At 47.3% G+C, this 20,912-nt stretch overlaps 1 protein-coding gene across 4 annotated transcripts in view; it reads right to left on the bottom strand.

Annotated features, from left to right (window-relative positions):
- The window catches only part of IGSF3 (immunoglobulin superfamily member 3), a 103,064-nt gene extending 84,527 nt beyond the window's left edge, over nt 1-18,537 (bottom strand). Inside the window, exons 1-2 of one of the 4 annotated variants that reach the window (XM_012458869.2) lie at nt 18,497-18,537; nt 6,581-7,253 (exon numbers count right to left, since the gene is read on the bottom strand). In XM_012458869.2, coding sequence (XP_012314292.2) covers nt 6,581-6,623 — 43 coding nt within the window. In that variant the 5' untranslated portion in view covers nt 6,624-7,253; nt 18,497-18,537. Of the gene's footprint in view, nt 1-6,580; nt 7,254-7,913; nt 8,056-18,496 lie in introns of those variants that run through there. The other 3 variants (XM_021674153.2, XM_021674155.2, XM_021674154.2) reach the window with 3 other exon arrangements.
- Nucleotides 18,538-20,912: the final 2,375 nt, after the last annotated feature.

Here is a 20,912-nt window from a genome sequence, read left to right as displayed (position 1 = left end):
TCACACACAGGTGTTCTAAATTTCCTTAAAGTAAAAAACCAATCCTTTACAAGGAATAGCTGTGTTCACTTTGAAGCAGTAAAGAAGCAGGTGTCCACTCATGGCAAATGAGGAACTCCCACAGGAACCTAAATACACACACACACACACACACACACACACACACATATATATATATTTTTTTGAGATAAGGTCTCACTCTGCCACCCAGGCTAGAGTGCAGCAGTGCGATCACAGCTCACTGCAGCCTCGACCGTATGAGCTCAAGCGATTCTTCCCACCTCAACTTCCAAAGAAACTGAGAGAAAGTTGTGCATAACCGTGCCCAGCTGTTTTTGATTTTTTAGTAAGATGAGCTCTCGTTGTATTGCTCAGGCTGGTTGCAAACTCCTGAGCTCAAGTGATCCTCCTGCCTCAGCCTCCCAAAGTGCTAGGATTATAGGCATGAGCCACTGTGCCTGGCCAGAAGCTAAAAATATTAATCAAGGAGTCATAACTAAGGATGCATTGCACGCCCAAAGGCGGAGACCACGAGAGGTCAGCAACTGGGACCGCTTTCTCCAGTTCCCAAGCCTGGGCTCAGCAACAGTGGCCTGGGTTCTGGGACTTACTCTAAACCTAAATCCCAGACTCATTATAATTTAAACCAGTTCTCTGTGTCCAGCATCACCCCACCTAAACTAGTCCTTAAAACCACTGGCAGCCATTTCTCCAGTCTGTAAAGGGCCACTCCACAATCACTATATCTGCTGAGGCCTTCGCATTATCAGAACTCAACTGAGTGGAACGCCCTCCCCATCCAAATCCTGATCATTTCTGAACACTCAGCCCATGTCCTCTTTCTGAGTGTCTTCCCGAACACCATCACCTACATCGAATTTTACTTTGAACTCTGTATGAGTCTGTAGATAGAGATGGGGGGTCTCACTATGTTGCCCAGGCTGGTCTGGAACTCCTGAGCTCAAGTGATCTGCCCGCTTCTGCTGCCCAAAGCGCTAGGATTACAGGAGTGAGTCAGTGAGTCACCACACCTGGCCTACAAATGCTTTTTTTTTTTTTTTTTTGAGACAGAGTCACCCAGGCTGCAGTGCAGTGGTGCAATCTTGGCTCATGGCAACCTCTAGTTTCAAGCAATTCTCTTGCCTCAGCCTCCCGAGTAGCTGCAATTACAAGTGTGCCACCAAGCCCAGCTAATTTTTGTATTTTTAGTAGAGATGGGGTTTCACCATGTTGGCCAAGCTGGTCTCAAACTCCTGACCTCAGGTGATCCACCCACCTTGGCCTCCCAAAGTGCTGGGATTACAGGCGTGAACCACCACGCCCAGCTACACATGCATTTTAAAATGTTATGCTCAGAAGGGGTCCATAGGTTTCAACAGAATGCCAGAAGAATCCATGACACAAAAAAAGGTTAAGAAGCTCTACAATCTGACAAATATGAATTCGAATTCAGATTCTGCCAATTTCCAGCTCTTTTCCTTTGAACATTATTGTGTTCAGGGGAAAAGTGTCTTGAATCTCCTTTACCTTGATCAAGGAAGCCAACACAGAAACAACACCTACCTTGTGAAACCATTCACTCATCAAAAGATTAACTGAACACCTGCTTACTTTGCAAGGCACAAGGCTGAGTTCTGGGGCTACGGTAATGAACATGACAGAGATGGTCTTTAAGAACTTTATACAGAAGGTCTTGTTATGTAAAGTGTTTAGCACAGTGACTGGTACATAAGCACTCTACAAACACTTTAATACTCACTGATAAAACCACAACATGTAGTGTTTAATTATATGCTGATTTAGGTTGCTTCCTATGAAACAAATGTTAGCTCATCTAGCTCATGCCTTCCTAACAAGCCTTCTCAGAGGCCGGAGGCTCAGCCTCAGAAAAAGGAATAGCTTATTAGATGAAAGAATGCAGGATTTGGAACCAAATGGTCCTGAATTCAAAGCCCTACTCTGCCACTTTTTAGCTTTGTGACTATGGCAGAGACGGGCAGCTGTTCTCCAAAATCTGTTCTCTTTTTTTCCCCTACAGTCATAGAATCCCAAGTTTTTCTCAGGACACATGGACCCTCAAGATAAGCACATTTTCCAGCCCTTTTGCTGCTAAGTATGGTCACATGACTAGGTTCTAGCCAATGAGAATGTTAGCAGAAGTGACGTGTATAACTTCCGGTAAGTATCCTTACATTAAGAGGTCCTATCCTTCACTAGCCCTCTTCTTCCTTCCTGATGGCTGAGGCTAGAAGAGTCATCTTAGACCATGAAATCATCTTGGGAATAGAGGGCAAGACAGAAGGGGCTTGGAGCCCTAACGCTGTCAGCAATCTATCTTAAGCAAGTTACTTTTTTTTTGAGACAGAGTCTCGCTCTGTTGCCCAGGCTGGAGTGCAATGGCACAATCTTGTCTCAATGCAACCTCCACCTACCTCCCAGTTTCAAGCGATTCTCCTGCTTCAGCCTCCCAAGTAACTGGGATTACAGGCACGCACCACCATGCCAGGCTAATTTTTGTATTTTTAGTAGAGACATGGTTTCGCCATGTTGGCCAGGCTAGTCTTGAAGTCCTGACCTCAAGTGATCCATCCGCCTCAGCCTCCCAAAGTGCTTGGACTGCAGGCATGAGCCACCATGCCCAGCTTAGGCAAGTTACTTAGCCTCCCTAAGCTTCAATCTCCCCATCTATAAAAATGTGATAATGCAAGATATCTATCTTGCAGGGTTGTTTTGAAAACTGAATGATATAGGGCTTGGGTCACAGTAAGGACTAGAGTTAGGAGAGCTGGTATTACTGCCGTCATGGAAGTACCAGCAGTCTTGCTGCCATGAAAACTGTAGAAGATGGCAACATCTTTCCACAGCCCTGGGGATACCCGGAGGTAGCTCAATGATTCTCACAGTTGAAAGGCATCCTAGTAGGCGAAGTTCTCCTGACAAGAATGTTCTTCTCCTGCACCCCTGTCAAACCGTCCCCAGGAAAGGGAAGTGCACTACCTCTGGGACAACTATTAGGACAGTGGTGTCTGTTCATCCATTAATCACAATCCTCATCCCTTTCTTTCAGAACCCTTCTCCTGATTGCTCCAAATATCTCACTTTTCTCTGCCTCCTCTTTCTCTTCTGCTTTTGATCACTCCAGACCTGCCTCTGAGGTCACACCCACCAGTACTTCAAAGTTTCTCTCAATCCCTTTCAGAAGCACCCTCTGGCCTCTCCCTTAAGAAGCCTTCTTTAACTAACTGAGAAGTAAGTGATGGCTTCCTTAGCCTTATCCTATTCAAACAAGAGACTTCCCAAACTCTACAAATGAACTTCTATCCCTCTGGAGCAGAACACGAATGATCATTTGCCATCTACAGGTTCTCAGATGTCCCAATCTGCTACATTTTTCATTGCTAACACTTTTAAAGCTATTTAATCTTGTTTGCAACATCAGCACTGGTCTGGGAGGTATAACTCTTCATGGCTGCACAAGATCAAAATGTGCTTTATGTGTCTAAAGCTTATATTCATCTTTCCTGAGAATTTCCTTCCTGTTCTAGCAGACACAAATCCTATTCTCTCTCTCCCACATTGCTGTCATCTTCCCATGTCATTGTCACTCATGCAGGCTGCTCCCAGGCACATTTCCAATCACCCTTCCCTTCCTACCACTGCACCAGCCTCTATTCTGTCTCTATTCTTCTGCCCCTCTGGCTACATCTATTCTCAAGTAAAGACTTTACTACACTCATGGCTCAACCAGGGCCAGGCTTAAATGGCTTTGTAATTTGAACCAAGGGTTGTGGTGGCAGAGACATGCCCTGCCACCACAACCTTTGTTGGGTGAGGTACCTAGGATTAAGACAGAAGGAAACAAGACACAGAGGTCAAGAGAGCAGGTACAAAAACAAAGGGCAGGACAAAGAAATAAGCAGGAATCAGTATCGCAACAGACAGAAAAAGAGGAATCTGATTCCTAACCCAGACACTGGCAAAGGACGGGCGCAGAAAAGCACAGGTCTATGATGTCAAGGGAGTTGAAAGCGTCTCTGAGATTTACCCTGTTTACCCCCTCACATACTGTCATGGGGTTTTCTAACTAAAGAGCCATTTATAGAGGCTGGCACCTGCAACAGTCTCACTTTCCAGAGCACTTAGCCTTACCCAACTTTTCATAAACAAAATTTTATACCAGGCATGTGACCTCCATGAGCTTAAAACCTTAGGATTCTTTGCTGTTTTAAATTCACACTTCACATTAATTCACATTACACAGCAAGAATGCTGACACATGAATCAGACCACATCAGACTGCAGGCAGGAAATAAGACCCCAGCATGGGTTTTGCTCCCTCCCCAAATGCCTTCTGCCTCTCTCAGATTAAGAAAGTAGTAGCCAGGCCTCCTTCCCGCCATACTGAAACCCACCAGGTGAAGAGAAAGACGAGGTTCCACCAGCGGGGCTCTAAATCAGGCAGAGATCCACATGCATGCCTACACTTCCAAACCTTCCCACTTCAGCCGCATCTGGGCATCTGCCACCGTGCCCCTTTAAAGCCACCTTGATGCTCATTTTCCTCCATGGCACCAGTTTACACATGAAGGTGGGAGTGGAGGGAAAATGACAGCATCTGCCAGGTGCCAGGGCCCGAGCTCCACTCCACAGAGTGGCCCAGAAAGCGAACAGCAGGGGGACCAGCAGGAAGCCTTACATTTCTTAAACAGCCAGAAGAAACAAAAGGCACAAATGTCACATTGCCTGGTTTTCCCATTCATGGTTACTTCTGCCCCGGCCCCACCCTGCCACTCAGCCCTCTTTCCCTCCTTAGCCACACACCCCACCCCCATCCAAACCTCCCCAAGGGCTTTCCTTGTTTGTGTCCTGTTGAATCCATATGAATCACTAATTGCTGATGTAAACCCAGACAGTAAGCGAATGACACATACAGTACAACAAATATAGTTCCAATATGAAGAAACTAGCAAATGGAGGGCTCCCTGCCTTCTTGACTCTGCCTGAGCATACAGGTGACACAGAGACACTGCCTGTATCCCAGCCCACAGCTGAACAGAAGATGACTAAACTCACTGCCAGCAGGGTGTCTGCCTGCGCTGGGTGGTGGAGTACTGGCCCTAGTGAGCTCACCCACTGGTTCTCTAACTGAACCATGCGTGGAATTACCTGAGAGAGCTCAAAGGCTGATACCTGGGTCCTACCCCGCAAGCAAGTTTGCTTTCACTGATCTGGGTTGTTGCCTGAAATCAGAATTTTTAAAAGCTTCCCCAGTGACTCCAACATGCACATGAGAGTTTGAGAACCACAGATTGAACAAATCTATTATGAGTTTCAGACATTATTTAAGGCAGTCAAGGCATTTAGGACACCTTATATCCTCTAATTGTCACACCTTCCCTTGTTTTATTGTTTCTGTTTTATTGATATTCAGATGTCAGTCATGATGTAGCTGGGATAGGAACTCAGGTCCCCTAATTCTAAAGTCCATTCTCTTCCCACACACCTGTTAACTATTGCAAGGGTGTAGACAACGTATGGAAGCAATCTCCACCGCCCACAGATCACCAGTAAGTCCCCTAAGTGCAATTCACCTAGATTTGGAGATGTGAACCCTGCAGGCAACAATCATAATCCCTTCTGAACACAGAGGACTGAGCCTTACAGAGAGGGCCGAGGGTGTGCTCTTGTATGAGGTCTCAGATGGGGAAAAAGAATGGCACCAAATCCTGGCAATGAAGTTTATCCTAGACCTGAGATGTGTTCTAAGACATCAAGCTGAAGACAGGACTCAATGGCATAAAAAGAATAGGCAATTGTTGAGCAGAGGGGCCTCTCTGCTGGGGCCTCTTCATGCGGATCCTTAAGAGAGGTGTCAAAGGTTCACCTCTCAGGGCCATAGTTTCTTCCTCCCACTCTAAGCATTCTGATCTTTAGTGGGAGCACAAAAGCCAATCCCAACACTTCCCCTGTCAGGCAGCTTCCTTTACTTCGGACTCTGTTTCTCCCAGAACTATGATCTAAGCTTCCTTGGTGAGGAGACACAGGACTAGTGCCCTCCCATTTTTAGCCTACACGCCACTCAGGTAGGCAAAGCATCCCTTCAACCCCCATCCCACTTACTCCCATTTCCACTTCAAAAAAGGCACCATCATTAACAGCAAACCAACTTTCAAGACAGAGGGGAATTATGTTCCCGCTCCCAGTCAGGAATCAATTCAGGCCAACAAAGAAGTGAAAACACCAGAGCATCCATGTTTGTCATGCTACAAGACAGCAGCCCACCAGCCATAGGAAGTCTCTAAACCAGAGATGTGCAGATGCAGGACCTCACCCCAAGGCCCAAGACGGACACTTTAAGAACAGCAAATGTTCCTTCTTAAAGACAACAAATGCTATTCCCCCGTTGCTCCTCGGTCAGAAACGGGCCTCCTGGTACTCAACTCCAACCTGTGACACACACCGGCTATCTCCTGGTGTCCCCCAAAGCCTAGTGTTAATGAAAAAGAACCACAAGAAATTACAGGAACCAAGAGAAGGTTAAACTTTCACATCGATTGCACTGATAAGCAGAGCCACTTACCCAGCACCGCCAGACAGCTCAGCACCGGGAAAAAGCACTTCATGTCGGCAGCCTCCAGGAGACACAACACACGGCGCTTCCTCTTCTCCCAGCTCCTAATCTCTCATTTCTGGCAATCCACTTATAGCTCCAGAAAACAGTTTTGGAAATAGAACTTAACTCAGAAAAATGGGAACAAATTAAAGAGAAGAGATCAGAAGGAGAGGGTTGAGGGGAAGGGGAGGAGTGGAGGCATGTGTGAAAACTCCCCTATGCTACAGGAAGGGTCCACAACAATTCTGAAGGCGCTCCCGGCTCCTGCCACATCGTGTGCCTTGCACTTTCCACTGGAATTGTAGCTTGCAGTGGATTAATCCTCCAGGAACAGGGAAAAAAGAGTCTGAGAAAATCCTTTCATCCACTGATTATACAGAAATGTCCTTGGCTTCCCAGTGAAGGTGTCTGTGATCTCCCTCATTCGGATTCCCCAAAGGGAACAGAACAGGTTTTGTCAAAACCTTTGACGGCCAAATCACCCTGGCTGGCATCAACCGTTTGGGTTTCTTCAACAAAAAGTCCGTTTCCATCCATGGTGGTAGGTCACGGAGGCGCCACCTGCCACACACCTGCCTGGAGCACACGAAGCAAGTTGGCGTTCCTCAGCCCTGAAGCAGTCCCCAGCGCCAGCAGATTTCTATAACAAACACAACAGAGATTTTCATCAAAGGCAAAGCTGCAACACCCAGAGGGGCTGAGCGCTGAGCTGGTCCGGACACTCGAGGCCGGTTCCTGGACCAGGACAGTCAACCTCTGCATTCTGACCTTGGGCAAGTCGCTGTCTTTCCCTCCGCCTCAGTTTCCCTGCCCAGAGTAGGGCAACAGCGGGAAGCCCGATTGTTCCTGAAATACTTTCACCAAAGGCTTCACTCCTGGGAATTCCCGTCACCTCCTACCGAGCCCCGGAGCCGCGGGTAGCCCCACCCTCCGCGGGGGCAAATCGGGAAGGGCTCCGCGGAGGGGCAGCGACTCCCGGCCCCCGCCCCGACCGTGGGAGCTCTGCGCGCGACGCGTCCCAGGTGGCCCCGCTATTGTTTTACCTTCCCGGGTGTTTATTTCTCGCTGATTGGAAAGAAAAGAGACCGGAGAAGAAGGGAGTCGGGGGCTCCGCTTTCCGCAGCCAGAGCGCGCTCGCCGCGCGCCCGCCCGGCCAGGGGAGGGGTCTCGGCCCGACCCCAAGCGGAGCCAGCGCCGGGCCCGCGCCCCGCTCCCCGCGCCCCGCCTCCCTCCCGCGGGCCAGGGCTCCCCTCGCTGCCGCCCCCTCCCCGGCGCCGCCCGCGCCCCCGCCAAGCCTGACCTCGCCCCCAGCCCTCTCCCTCCGCGCGCGTCCGTCCGTCCGTCGGTCGGTCTGTCCCGGCGCACGCCTCACGGGACGCGCCGCTTCCTCCTCTCCAGCAACGGCACCAGCAGCCGCGCTGCGGCCCCTCCCGAGTCCCCGCCCCGCCAGCTCCGGCCCGGCCCGCTGCACCCGGCGAGGCGAGCGCGGGGCCAGGGCGGCGGCCTCGGAGCGCGGCCCGGCCCCGCCCCCTGCCCCGCCCCCGGAGACGCGAGTCCGGGCCCCGGGCCTGGCGGGGGCACGCGGGTGGCCGGGGGCACCAGAGGACCCGGACGGGGCTGGCGTGCTGGCCGGGCAGCCCGGAAAGTTAATCAGGGCTTCACACCCAGACTCCGGGGCCGCCGGCGATGTACAGGCCCTTTCCAAAGCTCGGCCGGCGACCCACGAGCCGGGAAGCCGGCGGCGCAGAAGCTCGTCCTTTCTCCTGGAAGCAAAAACAAAGCCCTTTGCTGGCGACTTAAATCTGTTCGTGCAGTGGGACCCCATATTGCACTTCACTCTCGGATAGAATGTGGACTCTGGAAACAGCCCGGGTTCTAACGCCGGCTCCTCCACTTCCTCTCTGTGACCCTTGGCCAAGTTACTTAACCTCTCTGTGCCTCAATTTCCCCATCTGTTATGTGGAGAGATGACCCCTACTCAAGAGGGTTATGTGAGAAGTCTGCGAGATACTTGTAAAGCGTTTAGAATGGTGCCTGATACATCATAAGTGGTCAGTAAATATAAGCTATTATTTTATGACCAACGCCCTGTAAAGCAAGTGCTTTTTCGAAATTCCCTCACTACTTAACCCACACAACCTGCTGGATAGACACCATCAGAAGCCGACCAGAGCAGAATAGACCACCCTGCCTTCATGGAACTTGCAGTCTAGTGGGAACACAGAGAATAAAATGAACGTGACAAGAAAAGTACAGTGTTGAGAAAGCAAATTCAGAGCCCCCAACCCTGCGTTATTGGGGGAGGAGTGAGGAGGAGGGAGCTTTGGTCGGGGTAGGTCCCAGGAAAGCTTCTTAGAGGAAAAGAAAACTTGGTTGTATGCCAAGAAGCAGAAGGCAGCAGCAGAGGAGGAGATAGAGGGGAGGAATCACAGACTGAAGAAACAGCACCTCTGCAGGCCCAGAGAGGAGCCCAGTTAGAGGATCAGGACGCTCTCCTGGGCCCAAACTTGACTGTAGGAGAGAAGTGACAAGCAATGAGCTGAGAAGAAATCGGACGCCAGAACCTAGAGGGCTTTGTACGGTGTGTTAAGGGGTTGGGGCCATAGGGAAGCCACTGACGGTGTTGAATAAGGGAGTATGGTTATCAGATACACGTTTTATTTTTCATTTTATTTTAAGAGACAGGTTCTCACTCTGTTACCCAGGCTGGAGTGCAGTAGTGTGATCTCAGCTCACTGCAACCTCTGCCTCCCTGGTTCAAGCGATTCGCCTGCCTCAGCCTCCTGAGTTGCTGGGACTACAGGCGTGTGCCACCACACACAGCTAATTTTTGTATTTTTAGTAGAGGCGGAGGTTCACCATGTTGGCCAGGCTGGTCTTGAACTTCTGACCTTGTGATCCATCTGCCTCAGCCTCCCAAAGTGCTAGGATTACAGGCTTGAGCCACCACACCTGGCCAGGAATCTTTTCTTGTGTGTTAATTATTACTTCTTTCCCAGAGACACCTGTGACTCCAGCAGCTCTCAGTTCCCATCTGCTAAACTCCGTCATTTATTTATTGAGCACCTACTATGTGTCAAGAAAAGTCTCTGCTCTCATGAAGCCTACAATCTAGTGGGAAACATAGATAGTGAAACAAGTATATAATATAATGTAACATGTTCTGAAGAAAAGTGGAGTGAAGAAATGTGTGGCCATGTACAGTGGCTCACACCTGTATTCCCAGCACTTCGGGAGGCCAAAGCAGGTGGATCACTTGAGGTCAGGAGTTCTAGACCAGCCTGGCCAACATGGCAAAACACAGTCTCTACAAAAGATACAAAAATTAGCCGGGCATGATGGTGCACACCTGTGGTCCCAACTACTTGGGAGGCTGAGGCATGAGAATCACTTGAACCTGGGAGGCGGAGTTTGCAGCAAGCTGAGATCACACTACACAGGGAGAGTGTCTCCAAAACAAACAAACAAAAACAGAAAAGAAATAGTGTGTATGTTTGGGGGTTACAGTGGGAAAAAGGACTCTTTGCTAGGTGTGGTGGTGGTGGCGTGCGCCTGTAGTCCCAGCTACTCAGGAGGCTCAGGCAAGAGAATTGCTTGAACCCGGGAGGCAGAGGTTGCAGTGAGCCAAGATCGCACCACTGCACTCCAGCCTGGTGCAAGACTCTGTCCCCCGGCACCAAAAAAAAAAAAACCTCTCAGAGGAAGTGACATTTGAGAAGAGACCTGATTACAGGGAGGGTGTGAGCGCTGGAGAAACCAGAGGAAGAATATTCCAAGCTCAGGGAACAGCAAGTGCAAAGCTCCTTAATGTGTTCAGAAAATAAAAGGTGTGTTAGTGTGTCTGAAATGGCGTAAAAGAGAAGGACAAGGAAGAATGTGATCAGAGAGGTCAAAGAGGCCAAATCTAGTAGGACCTTCTAACCTGGGGAGCGTGGGTAACTCCAGCTGCTGGGTAAGAAGAGAGCATCAGAAGGTAGGAGTGGACAAGGAACACTGAATGGGAGGTTCTTTCCATTGTGCAGGTGAGAGACGATCATGGCTTAGGCTAGGGTGGTGGTGATACAGGTTGTGGAAGTGGGTGGAGTCTGGAAGCATTTAGAAGGCAGAGTCGATTAAATTCTCTGAAGAACTGAATATGAAGCGGGAGAGAAAGAGAAGAGTCAAGGAGTCTTTCAGAAGGGCCATCTCAGCCTGCTTGGAAGCTCTCTGGCCCCACCAGGCTGCCCAAACTCTCCCCAGGACCACACTTTCTGAGGCCTCTGCCTAGACCTTCATCCTTGAACCCCTATACTCAATTATCCCTTCTCTATTACTGGTTCTTTCCATCTCAACCTTCCCCTCTTCATACTACTTGGCCCCTTGCATCCTTCTGGATGATCTTTCAACCCTTGACTTCCATCACCACCCAGATGTGTTATGGCTGATTCCCAGCATGGCATTTTCTAATTTCCACATTTATGGAGCGTCTATGATATGCAAAGAACTATGCCAAGTGTTGGATGGGGAGAGAAAAGTGTAATTTAAAAGAATGCCTCTGCCCTCCCGACATAGAAACGATTAAGTGAAATAAGGCCTGCACAGTGATGTGATGGTGGCCCCTTCAGGAGCTCATCAGCAGGCAGAGAAATAAATTGGAGGCTGGGCACTGTAGCTCACGCCTGTAATCCCAGAACTTTTGGGAGGCTGAGGCAGGCGGATCACCTGAAGTCCGGAGTTCCAGACCAGCCTGAGCAATATGGAGAAACCCTGTCTCTACTAAAAATACAAAAATTAGCCAGGCGTGGTGGCACATGCCTGTAATTCCAATTACTCAGGAGGCGGAGGCAGAAAAATCTCTTGAACCCTGGAGGTGGAGGTTGTGGTGAGCTGAGATCACACTGTTGCACTCCAGCCTGGGCAACAAGAACAAAACTCCATCTTAAAAGACAGAGAGAGAGAGAGAGAGAGAGAGAGAGAGAGAGAAAGAGAGAGAGAGAGAGAAAAGAAAAGAATTGGAAGGAGTCCTCAGGGAAGGTGAGATGTCAAAGGAGAGAAGTGCCCTCGGCAATGTCTGGTGCCCAGGCTGAACATTCCAGCTTGCTGCAAAACATTCTACATTTGAATTTTGAAAACTCTACTAGACTGGCCTGGAATCAGGTGTTTATTTTGGACATTTCTGAAGACTCCTTGATCTTGTCCACCAGGGAGTTAAATTCAGAAGCCTGCAGAAGTCAAGAGGAAGCACAGTGCCAGGGAGTACTGGGGTACCCGGAGCACGGCCTGAAAGAGCACGCACGGCTTCAGCAAAGTGTTGCTGCTCTGGAGGAAGGGGTGGTGTTGCCTGATTTTCCTACCTTTTAAGAAAATTGGGAAATCTACATTTAAAAAAAAAATCTTCTTAATTTTGCTCAATGGAAACTAGTGTTTCAAAAATAAATTAATCCCCCTCTTTCTAGTTCTTCCCAGAGTGAGGAAAAGCTGGGTTGAGAGGGCAGACAAATTTACTAATTAATTAACTAATTAAACACTGTGAGGGGGCAACACAAAATTTGTTCATGGATAAGATATAATCGTATGTTATCAGTTTAAGATTTCTAGACCTACCATGGCTATAACCAAAAGGCTAATATAAAACCACAAATGGCATAGAGTTACATGTTTTAAGGGGAAAAAATGAAGGGTGTTAGCCAAGTTCTGTTTCGTCATTTGAAAGAAGGTTGAAGCCAAGGCATTTTGTCTAAGGATAGCCTGACACTGTGTACGCACAAGCAACCGATGTTCATTGTTCTTCATGTACTTCGAATGCCAAATGAAAAGAGCAAAGCCTCCCTACCTCACAAAACAGCCAAGTTGGAGCTAAAAGTGTCCCACTCAACAATTCTCCTGAGAGCCAGCTTTCTTCTTGGTGATTTACCCTCCTACACAGGCAAGGATCCCCAGAGCCAAAGACTAGGAATAACTTACAAAGGATACCATCTGTCTTTTTTTTTTTTTTTTTTTTGAGATGGAGTCTCACTCTCACCCAGGCTGGAGTGCAGTGGCGCGATCTCAGCTCACTGCAACTTCCACCTCCCTGGAGCGATTCTCCTGCCTCAGACTCCTGAGTAGCTGGGATTACAGGCACGCCACCATACCCATCTAATTTTTTTGTATTTTTAGAAGAGACAAAGGTTTCACCATGCTGGTCAGGGTGGTCTCGAACTTCTGACCTCCTGATCTGCCCGCCTCAGTCTCCCAAAGTGCTGGGATTACAGGCATGAGCCACTGCACCCTGCCCACACCCCATCTGTCAAAATAAATTTTAAAAAAGAGAGCGAGAGAGGTGACTATGATATCTTGAGATCAGGGTACCGAGTGGGTAGTCCCAAAGGCTTTATCCACAGGTGGGTGCTCAAAATCTGAGATGTGCCATCTAGCGTTAGAGAAGAGTCTGGATTTGCGCCCCTCCCCACCATGGAGTTTCAAGGACTGGGTTTATTCCAGAGCGGGGAATAAGAGTGTATTCAGCTAACATTCTTTCTTCACAAAACTCCTGTGCTGTGTTCACTTATTTTCTTGGCTGATGGTGAAGAGCAGATCTGAAGAAGAATGCCTGGGTTTGTCTCCTAGATCTGCACTTACTGACACCTAACTCTGGGTGTTCTCTTGCTCTAGGTTTCTCATTTGTAAAAGGGGATAAGAAATAGCACCTGCCCTGGAAGGGAGGCTGGAAGGATTAAACGAGTTGATATGTGGAAAGAACTTAGCAAAACTCCTGGTATTTAGTTCTCAGTGTTCATTGGCTATTCTCTTCACTAATCATGTATTTTACATGGTCTAAGGAGCAGGAAACCAGGAGTCAGAAATTCTAGCTTCCAGTTCAGAGTCTGCTGCCGATGCTGTGTTTTGACCGCTCTGGACCCAAGTTACTTCTGTAAAATGAGGCTGATGACCGGGTATGTTGGCTCATGCCTGTAATCCCAGCATTTTGGGAGGCCAAGGCAGTTGGGTCACCTAAGGTCAGGAGTTCAAGACCAGCCTGGCCAACATGGTGAAACCCCGTCTTTACTAAAAATACAAAAAATTAGCTGGGCATGGTGGTACGTGCCTGCAATCCCAGCTACTTGGGAGGCTGAGGCAGGAGAATCGCTGGAACCCAGGAGGCAAGGTTGCAGTGAGCCAAGATAATTTACTCTAGCCTGGGCAACAAGAGCAAAACTCCGTTTCAAAAGAGGTTGATTAGATTAGTAAGAAAGTCCCAAACTGGCTGTGTCTCCAAAAGATCCTATTTCTGAACATATGTCTGAGACTAGTCTAAGAAGACTTTTGAAAGGGGTCTTCCAGGTCAAAACTTTATGACGGATCTTCACAGATTCATAATCCCATCCCCTCTGTCCAAGTCCATTTCTGATTGGGATTGAGAATTCCCTCAACTACATAGCTTGACCCCAGGTCAAAAGAATCAGAGGAGCTCATCTCTCCTACCAGTATTCCATTCTGAACTAAGTCCTCACCACGGCTAAGTCAACAGGACTAAGATCAACAGGCTCCCAATTTTTCCCAGCCCCAAACCTTGAGCGTTTAATGACTCTCCATTCGTCTTTACCAAAATCTCAGCAAATCCTGATTTTTTTCTTAACCCAATAGCCTTAAATTTGCTTTTCCTTATATTCAGCTCTGGCTCTTGGCCCATGCTCTTCCCTGTTTGGGCTCCCTCCCTTTGCTAAAGAATTTAAAGAACCCAAACCTGTGGATGGGCTGAAAGCCATGACGCTTGTCACGTTGGAGTAGCTTTTCTGAATTAGATTGGCTGACCCCCAATCTCTCTCTCTCAACGTCCCAGGGCAGCTGGGCTGTCTGCCTGGGCTGGCTGCCACTTTCAACCATGCTGTGGTCCAGGTGGAGGACTCGTAAGAATTTGGCTTGGCCTCTCCGATGAAAAGATGTTAGTTTGATCACAGAGCGTCTGTCCTTGCACAGGGAAAAGTGTGTCACCATAGATCTGAGATTCTAAGAATCCAAACAACCATGATATTGTAGCAGAATGGAGCCTTCTAGATGGGGTGTTTTTTTCTGGGACATCTGTTACCCCACTAGTCGCCAGGGCTGTCTGGCCTGATCTGGCTGGCATGTTGCCTCTCCCTGTAAAAGAGTGCAAAGACATTGGCAAATCTCACCCAAATATATATGAATTTGGCTGTCAGTTTCCAAAAGTTCACTTGGAAGTTAATTATTTGGAACTCAGAACATATTTTCCCATAACAGTAATATAATAAATGGTGATTATATTTCCAGGCTGACATGCAAGTGTGTTTAACCCTTAACGTACTTGAAGTGCTACATATTTAAGAGGGTAAAAGCAGTATACCAACAATACAGTAAAAATGCCAGGGAGTCAATAACACTAAAAAATAACAGAAGGACACGTAAAAAAAAAAATTCAGTTACCATAATGCGCTGTTCTATGCCCTGGGGTGGTAAAGAAAGCAGGCAAGTTTCCTATCTTCACGAGTTTACATACTGTATTAGTTTCTCTGTGTGTGATTCATCTTCCCCTGGGTATGTAAGCTGTCTGTGGGCTGGAATCTGGTCTGTCTTTTCTCTAGTATAGGCCCAGTGCTTAGAATAATGCCTAGCACATAGGATATGGTCAACAAATATTTGTTGAATGAATAAATTCTAGTTGGAAAGATAAGCAGTAAATAAGTAAGCAAACAAATATGCAATCAGTTGCAGATGGTGATATATGCTATGAAGAAAAATGAGGCAGAGAACACAGGAATGGAGGTGGCTGGGTTTTGTTTTGTTTTGTTGTTGTTGTTGTTGTTTTTAAAGATGGGGTCTTGCTTTGCTGCCCAGGCCGGAATGCAGTGGTGCAATCATAGCTCACCGCAGCCTCGAACTCCTGGGCTCAAGTGATCCTCCTGCCTTAGCTTCCCAAGTAACTGGGACTACAGACTCACACCAGCACACCTGACTAGTTTTGGATGCGGTGGTCCAAATGGCATCTCTGAAGAAATAATACTTGCACAGAGGTCTGAATGAAAGAAAGAATCATGGAAGATCTGGGAGAAGAAGGACTCCTCTTTTAATATCAGACCAGGAAATTTGTACTAAATGTTCCCACTGAGAACAACTAAAATACCAGGACAAAATTTAAATAATGTGAAAAAATAGTAATTAAAGTGGTGAGGAATTGCTAGGCAAAAGCTGAGAGAAGAGGAGGACCATCACTTAAAGCCATCATTTTCCTAAGGACATCTATGGATTAGAATAAATATCTGCAAAATCAAGCTGTCTTTTGACCTCATAAGGCAAGGGGAACAAACGTCAAAGACCAGGAAGAAGATGGGGGCTCTGTACTTGAAGCTGGGGCCCCTTAGGAGCTGCATCTCCTGGGTGAAGGTGAACCAGAAACAAATCAGCCCTTACTCAGACTTGCAACATGACTTCAAGTCACCTGGATACGACAAGAGACAGTGAACCTAGAACTTGGATTATAGTGGTTCCAGACAAGGAGCAGTGCCAGGTACATGGCAGAAGTAAAAGGAAAACCCTATCATTCTGAGCTTCAAATTATTCCAAAATGGAATTTCCAGCATGCAGTCAGACATAACCAGGAAGGCCTACAAAACCCTGAGATACTGAAATTATCCAACACAGCCAATACAACAAGTAGGCTTGCTTGTTTCTTGAGGTCAGAGGCTGACCTCAAGAAATAAAATTCAAACTTGAAAATTTGGGCAGAAACTCAAAATCGTATTAAGATCTGGGGAAAGAACATTCCAGGCCAAGAGGACAGCAAGTACAGAGGCCCTAGGGCAGGAATAAGCTTGGGATGCTAAAGAGATAGAAATTCGTGGCAGGAGCAGAGGAGTGAGAGTGGGGAGGTGAGTTCAGAGAGGAAGGTGAAAGTGAAGGTCAGATCACGTGGACCTTATGGGGTTTTAGGTGTTAGTCTATGTCTCAAGGGAAGCCATTTGATGCCTTGGAGCAAGAAAGTGGTATAATTTACTTAATTTTATAAAAGTCAGCTTGGCTTTTGTATAGAAAATAGACTGTAGGGAAGCAAAAATCAAATAGGTTTTTGGATGGTATAGAGTAATTACTTTAAATAGATTATTGGATGGTCCAAGGGAGAGATGATGGAGGCCTAGAGTAAGGTGGTGATGATGGAGGTGGTGGGAAATGAATCCAGAATATACAGTGAATTGAACTAGACATGGGGTGTGAGAAAAAGCTTGGAATAGCTCTTCACCTCCATGTACTTTCTGTATGCCCCATTCTCCCCCAACCCGCATGGATTTTCCTTCTATCAGTAGACAGCTCTCTAACTGGCATTATCAGCCAGGTCCTGTTTTATGTGTTTTACGTCTGTAGAGCCAACTGACTTCTGAAACGTTCCACCTCAATGTCCTCAGACCTTATACTGAACATGCCCCAAACTCAGCTCATGATTCTCTCCTCTAAACTATATTTTTCCTCCTCGATTTCCTATCGTAGTTGATGATACCACTTTTCACTCAATCACATAAGCCAGAGCCTTTGGATTAATTTTAGACTTCTCACTTCCACATTCAATTGGTAACTAGAGACTGGCAATTCTACCTCCTTAACTTCTTTGGAAGCCGTCTGTTTCTTTCTATTTTCATGGATTCTGCCCTAGATCAAGCCTTCATCACCTCTTTCTAGACTATTGTCATAGTCTCCCACCTGTCTCCCAGGTGATGGTCTCAGTCCCTGCCCATGTGTCGTTCTAAAGTATGCATCTTTCTAAAGAATAGAGGTGACACTTCCGGGGCTGCCAATTGCTTAGAGAAGGTTCAAACTCTTTAGAATGGGTTACAAGGGCCTTCCAATCCTCCTTGACCTTTCCTCACTTTCCCTAGGCTTTTGATCTTACTATGACCTGCTCTTACCAGTTATCTATGGCTTCGTGGACGTGCCTTTGCATGTGCTAGGTAGCCTGCCAGTATGCCCTTCCTCCTTCTGCTACCCATCAGCTTGGCAAACTCCCACCCTTCTTGTAAGAACAACTGAAGCATGAGTTTCTTTAAGAAGTACCCCTCCTCCTGTCCTTCTGGAATTGAGTTAATCATCTATGAAAGCTCTGTGTTTAGTGCAGACCTCCCACTAGCATAGCACTTTTCCACTTAGGTTGTTTTCAACTTAGGTTATTTGTTTAATGTGTATTTTGCTTACTGAGTTTCTTGAGGTCAGAGGCTGCCTGATATGACTATGTCTTCTGCTCCCTACGCTATGCCTGGCACATAGCAGGCACTCAACTAAACTTTTTTTTTTTTTGGAGGCAGGGTTTCGCTCTGTTACTCAGGAGTGGAGTGCAGTGGATTGGATTGGACATGGGGTGTGATCTCGGCTCACTGCTGCCTCAACTTACTGGCCTCAAGAGATCCTCCCACCTAAGCCTCCCAAGCAGCTGAGACTACAGGCATGCACCACAACACCCAGTTAATTTTTAAATGTTTTCTATAGACATAGGACCTCACTGTGTTGCTGGGGCTGGTCTTGAACTCCTGTGCTCAAGCAATCCTCTCACCTTGGCCTCCCGAAGAGTTGGGATTATAAGCACCAGCCATTCTGCCTAGCCTCAGCTAAAGCTTTATGGAATGGATGAAGGAGTTGTTAAATGAGCAAACACACCAGACTATACCCTCAAGCTCGCAGAGCAGAACTCCAGTACCTAGATGAAAGCTGTAGCAACCAGCACTGGGGGCATTTCACGAGCTTTCATTTGGGTGACTCTGTCTGTGGCATCTGCCTCTCTCCCTAGCTGCTTCAGATGGATGATTCACACAAAAAGTAAGAGTTCAAACTTTTTGTAGCTACTTGTACCCAAGGGCCTTAATTACTGATTACCCTCTTTTGTGCCACCCACATATCCCATGCCCAGCCTTTGAGACTTACCCTGCAGCAGCATTTCCTCCCAGCTTGGGTGATACTGACAGTATTTAGGAGCCCACAGATGTACCTTAAGTTCACAGCACAAATGATCACATACGGAGGTTGACACACATCTTTCCTAGTCATGTACAATTTCTACTCTAGTCCATGATCCCTGCATCTTTCCGTTTTTCTCCTCACTTATAATTTGCTATTTAAGGAAGAGGGAGTATAGAGGAACAGAAAAAGGAGAAAGCTACGAAGAGAGAGGATAAACCAGAGAAGAACAATTGGGAAAAGGAAGAAATTCAGGGAGGAGCAGAAGGGAAAGAAAGAAGGAAGGAAGGAAAAAGAAAAGAAAGAAAGAGGAGGGAAGGAAGGAGAGAAGGAAGGAAGAAAGGAAGGAAGGAAGGAAAGAAAAAGAAAGAAAGAAAAGAAAGAAAGAGGAGGGAAGGAAGGAGGGAAGGAAGGAGGGAGGGAAGGAAGGGAGAAAGGATAGAAGAGAGAACAGAGAGAGAGAAAAAAGAAAGAAAAAGGAGAATAAGGAGAAGAGAGGAAAGTAAGGGAGTAGAAAGGAGGAAGGAACAGAAGGAAAGAGAAAGAACAAAGAGAGAACTTTAAATTAGGCATCCACGTGTGTCTGTGAAATTTATCTGAAGTATCTCTACTTAAACAGCAGGAACCTCGTGGCCGATACTAAACGTTTAATTGACTAGAGAAACCAATCATAGAACAAAGCCCCTTTTCTTTGTGACCTATCATATGATAACCCAAACACAGGAGTTGCTATTTTTCTCCAGAAACTATCAGCCACAGCCATCTGTCTTGATCCTAGACTGTTTAAAAACAATCTTTTTTTCTTTAAATGTGTGTGTGTGTGTGTGTGTGTGTGTGTGTGTATGCATCAGCCACAGAACCAAAGTAGCCTCCAGTGTAACAATGGCCGACTTGTGAGATTCAGCAGCGGCGCTCCCAGCCTGTTTCTGGCCACCAGATGTCAGACAGTCAGTAGTTGCCTTTCATCCTCACCCACCGCAGAGCCATTTCAGCCTGTGTAGGGGTGGGGGTTTGCAGCCCTTTCTGAGCCCCACCCCAGAACTGAGTGAGGCCTAATTTTGCCTGAGGCCAGCTGTGGGGGAAGGGAGGGAGCAAAGCCACCTGGGAGTGGGGCTGGGGTGGAGTTAGATTTCTTCCAGAAGTTCAGCAATCGCTGCTTATTAAAAAGCTTGTTTTCAGCCTGGGAATCCAGTCTTTAGCATGAGAGAAAAGGAGGACAGACATAATAGTGGGATTTGAAAGGAGCGCTGTGAGCTGGGGACCTGAAGGGGAGCACACAGAGTCCCCCTTCCCTGGGTGCTTGCTGTGCAGTCCAGTACTGCACCACAGACCAAAAGGAAGCTGGTGCTTCCTGACCCATCACCCCACCACTGCTTCTGTCTTTCTCTTCCCATTCTTTCTTCTCTATCTCTTCCCTTTCTTTCTCCTCCTCCTTCTCCGCCTTTTCTTTCATAACTATTGACTCTTGGGTCAGCAATGAAACCACAGAAAGGTGGTCAGGAGTCACCACACAGAGATGCTGACCAGAAGGCCACAGCGCTGCCAGCCCTGCCTCTGGGGCATAAGGTGACATAAAGAAGGCAAATGATAGTCCAGCTCACTAGTTTAGAGTGCAGGCAGGGGCGTGGTGGCTCACAACTCTAATCCTAGCACTTTGGTGGGCCGAGGCGAGAGAATCCCTTGAGCTCAAGAGTTCAAGACCAGCCTCCGCAACATAGTGAGAGCTCATCTCTCCCAAAAATTTAAAATTAGTCGAGCATGGTGGCATGTGCCTGTCGTCCTAGCTACTCTGATGTTTTGAGCCCAGGAAGTCAAGGCTGCAGTGAGCTATGATCATGCCACTGCACTCCAGGCTGGGTGACATATCCAGCCTTGGTTTCCTCTTTGGCAAAATGAACACAATACCACCTGCTTTATCTAAGGAGATATTGTAGTGCTTTTTTGTTGTAGATATTGGGGTTAGTGTGAGGAATACAGGGATAACACACTAGGTGAAATACACAGCACATAGTAAATGCTCAGTGAATCACCTACTAAATGCCAGGCTCTATTCCAGGTGCTGAGTGAACAAAAGAGTTAAGAAGAAAATCTTGCCCTCATGGAGTTAACATTCTAGCAGGGGGAGACAGACAATAAACAAGTAAATAAATTAACTATATAGCGTATCAGATGATGAAAGTGCAAGGAGAAAAATGAAGCCAGAAAGGGGATAAAGGAGTGCTGGGAGAAGAAGGGTTCCAATTTTAAACAGATCAGCACAGACTCCCTGCAAATGTGAGTTTTTGATTAAAGGTCTAAAGGAGGTGAAGGAGACAAGCAGGCAAATGTTTAAGGGAAGAGCATTCTGGGCAGAGGGAACTGCAGGTTCAGAGGCCCTGAGCCA

Source organism: Aotus nancymaae, unplaced genomic scaffold (genome assembly GCF_030222135.1).
Source record: "Aotus nancymaae isolate 86718 unplaced genomic scaffold, 86718_ANA_hifiasm-v0.15.2.pri h1tg000007l, whole genome shotgun sequence".
NCBI classification, from domain to species: domain Eukaryota; kingdom Metazoa; phylum Chordata; class Mammalia; order Primates; family Aotidae; genus Aotus; species Aotus nancymaae.
Note: the sequence above shows the minus strand (reverse complement) of the source record. Positions and strands in the feature narration are given on the sequence as shown.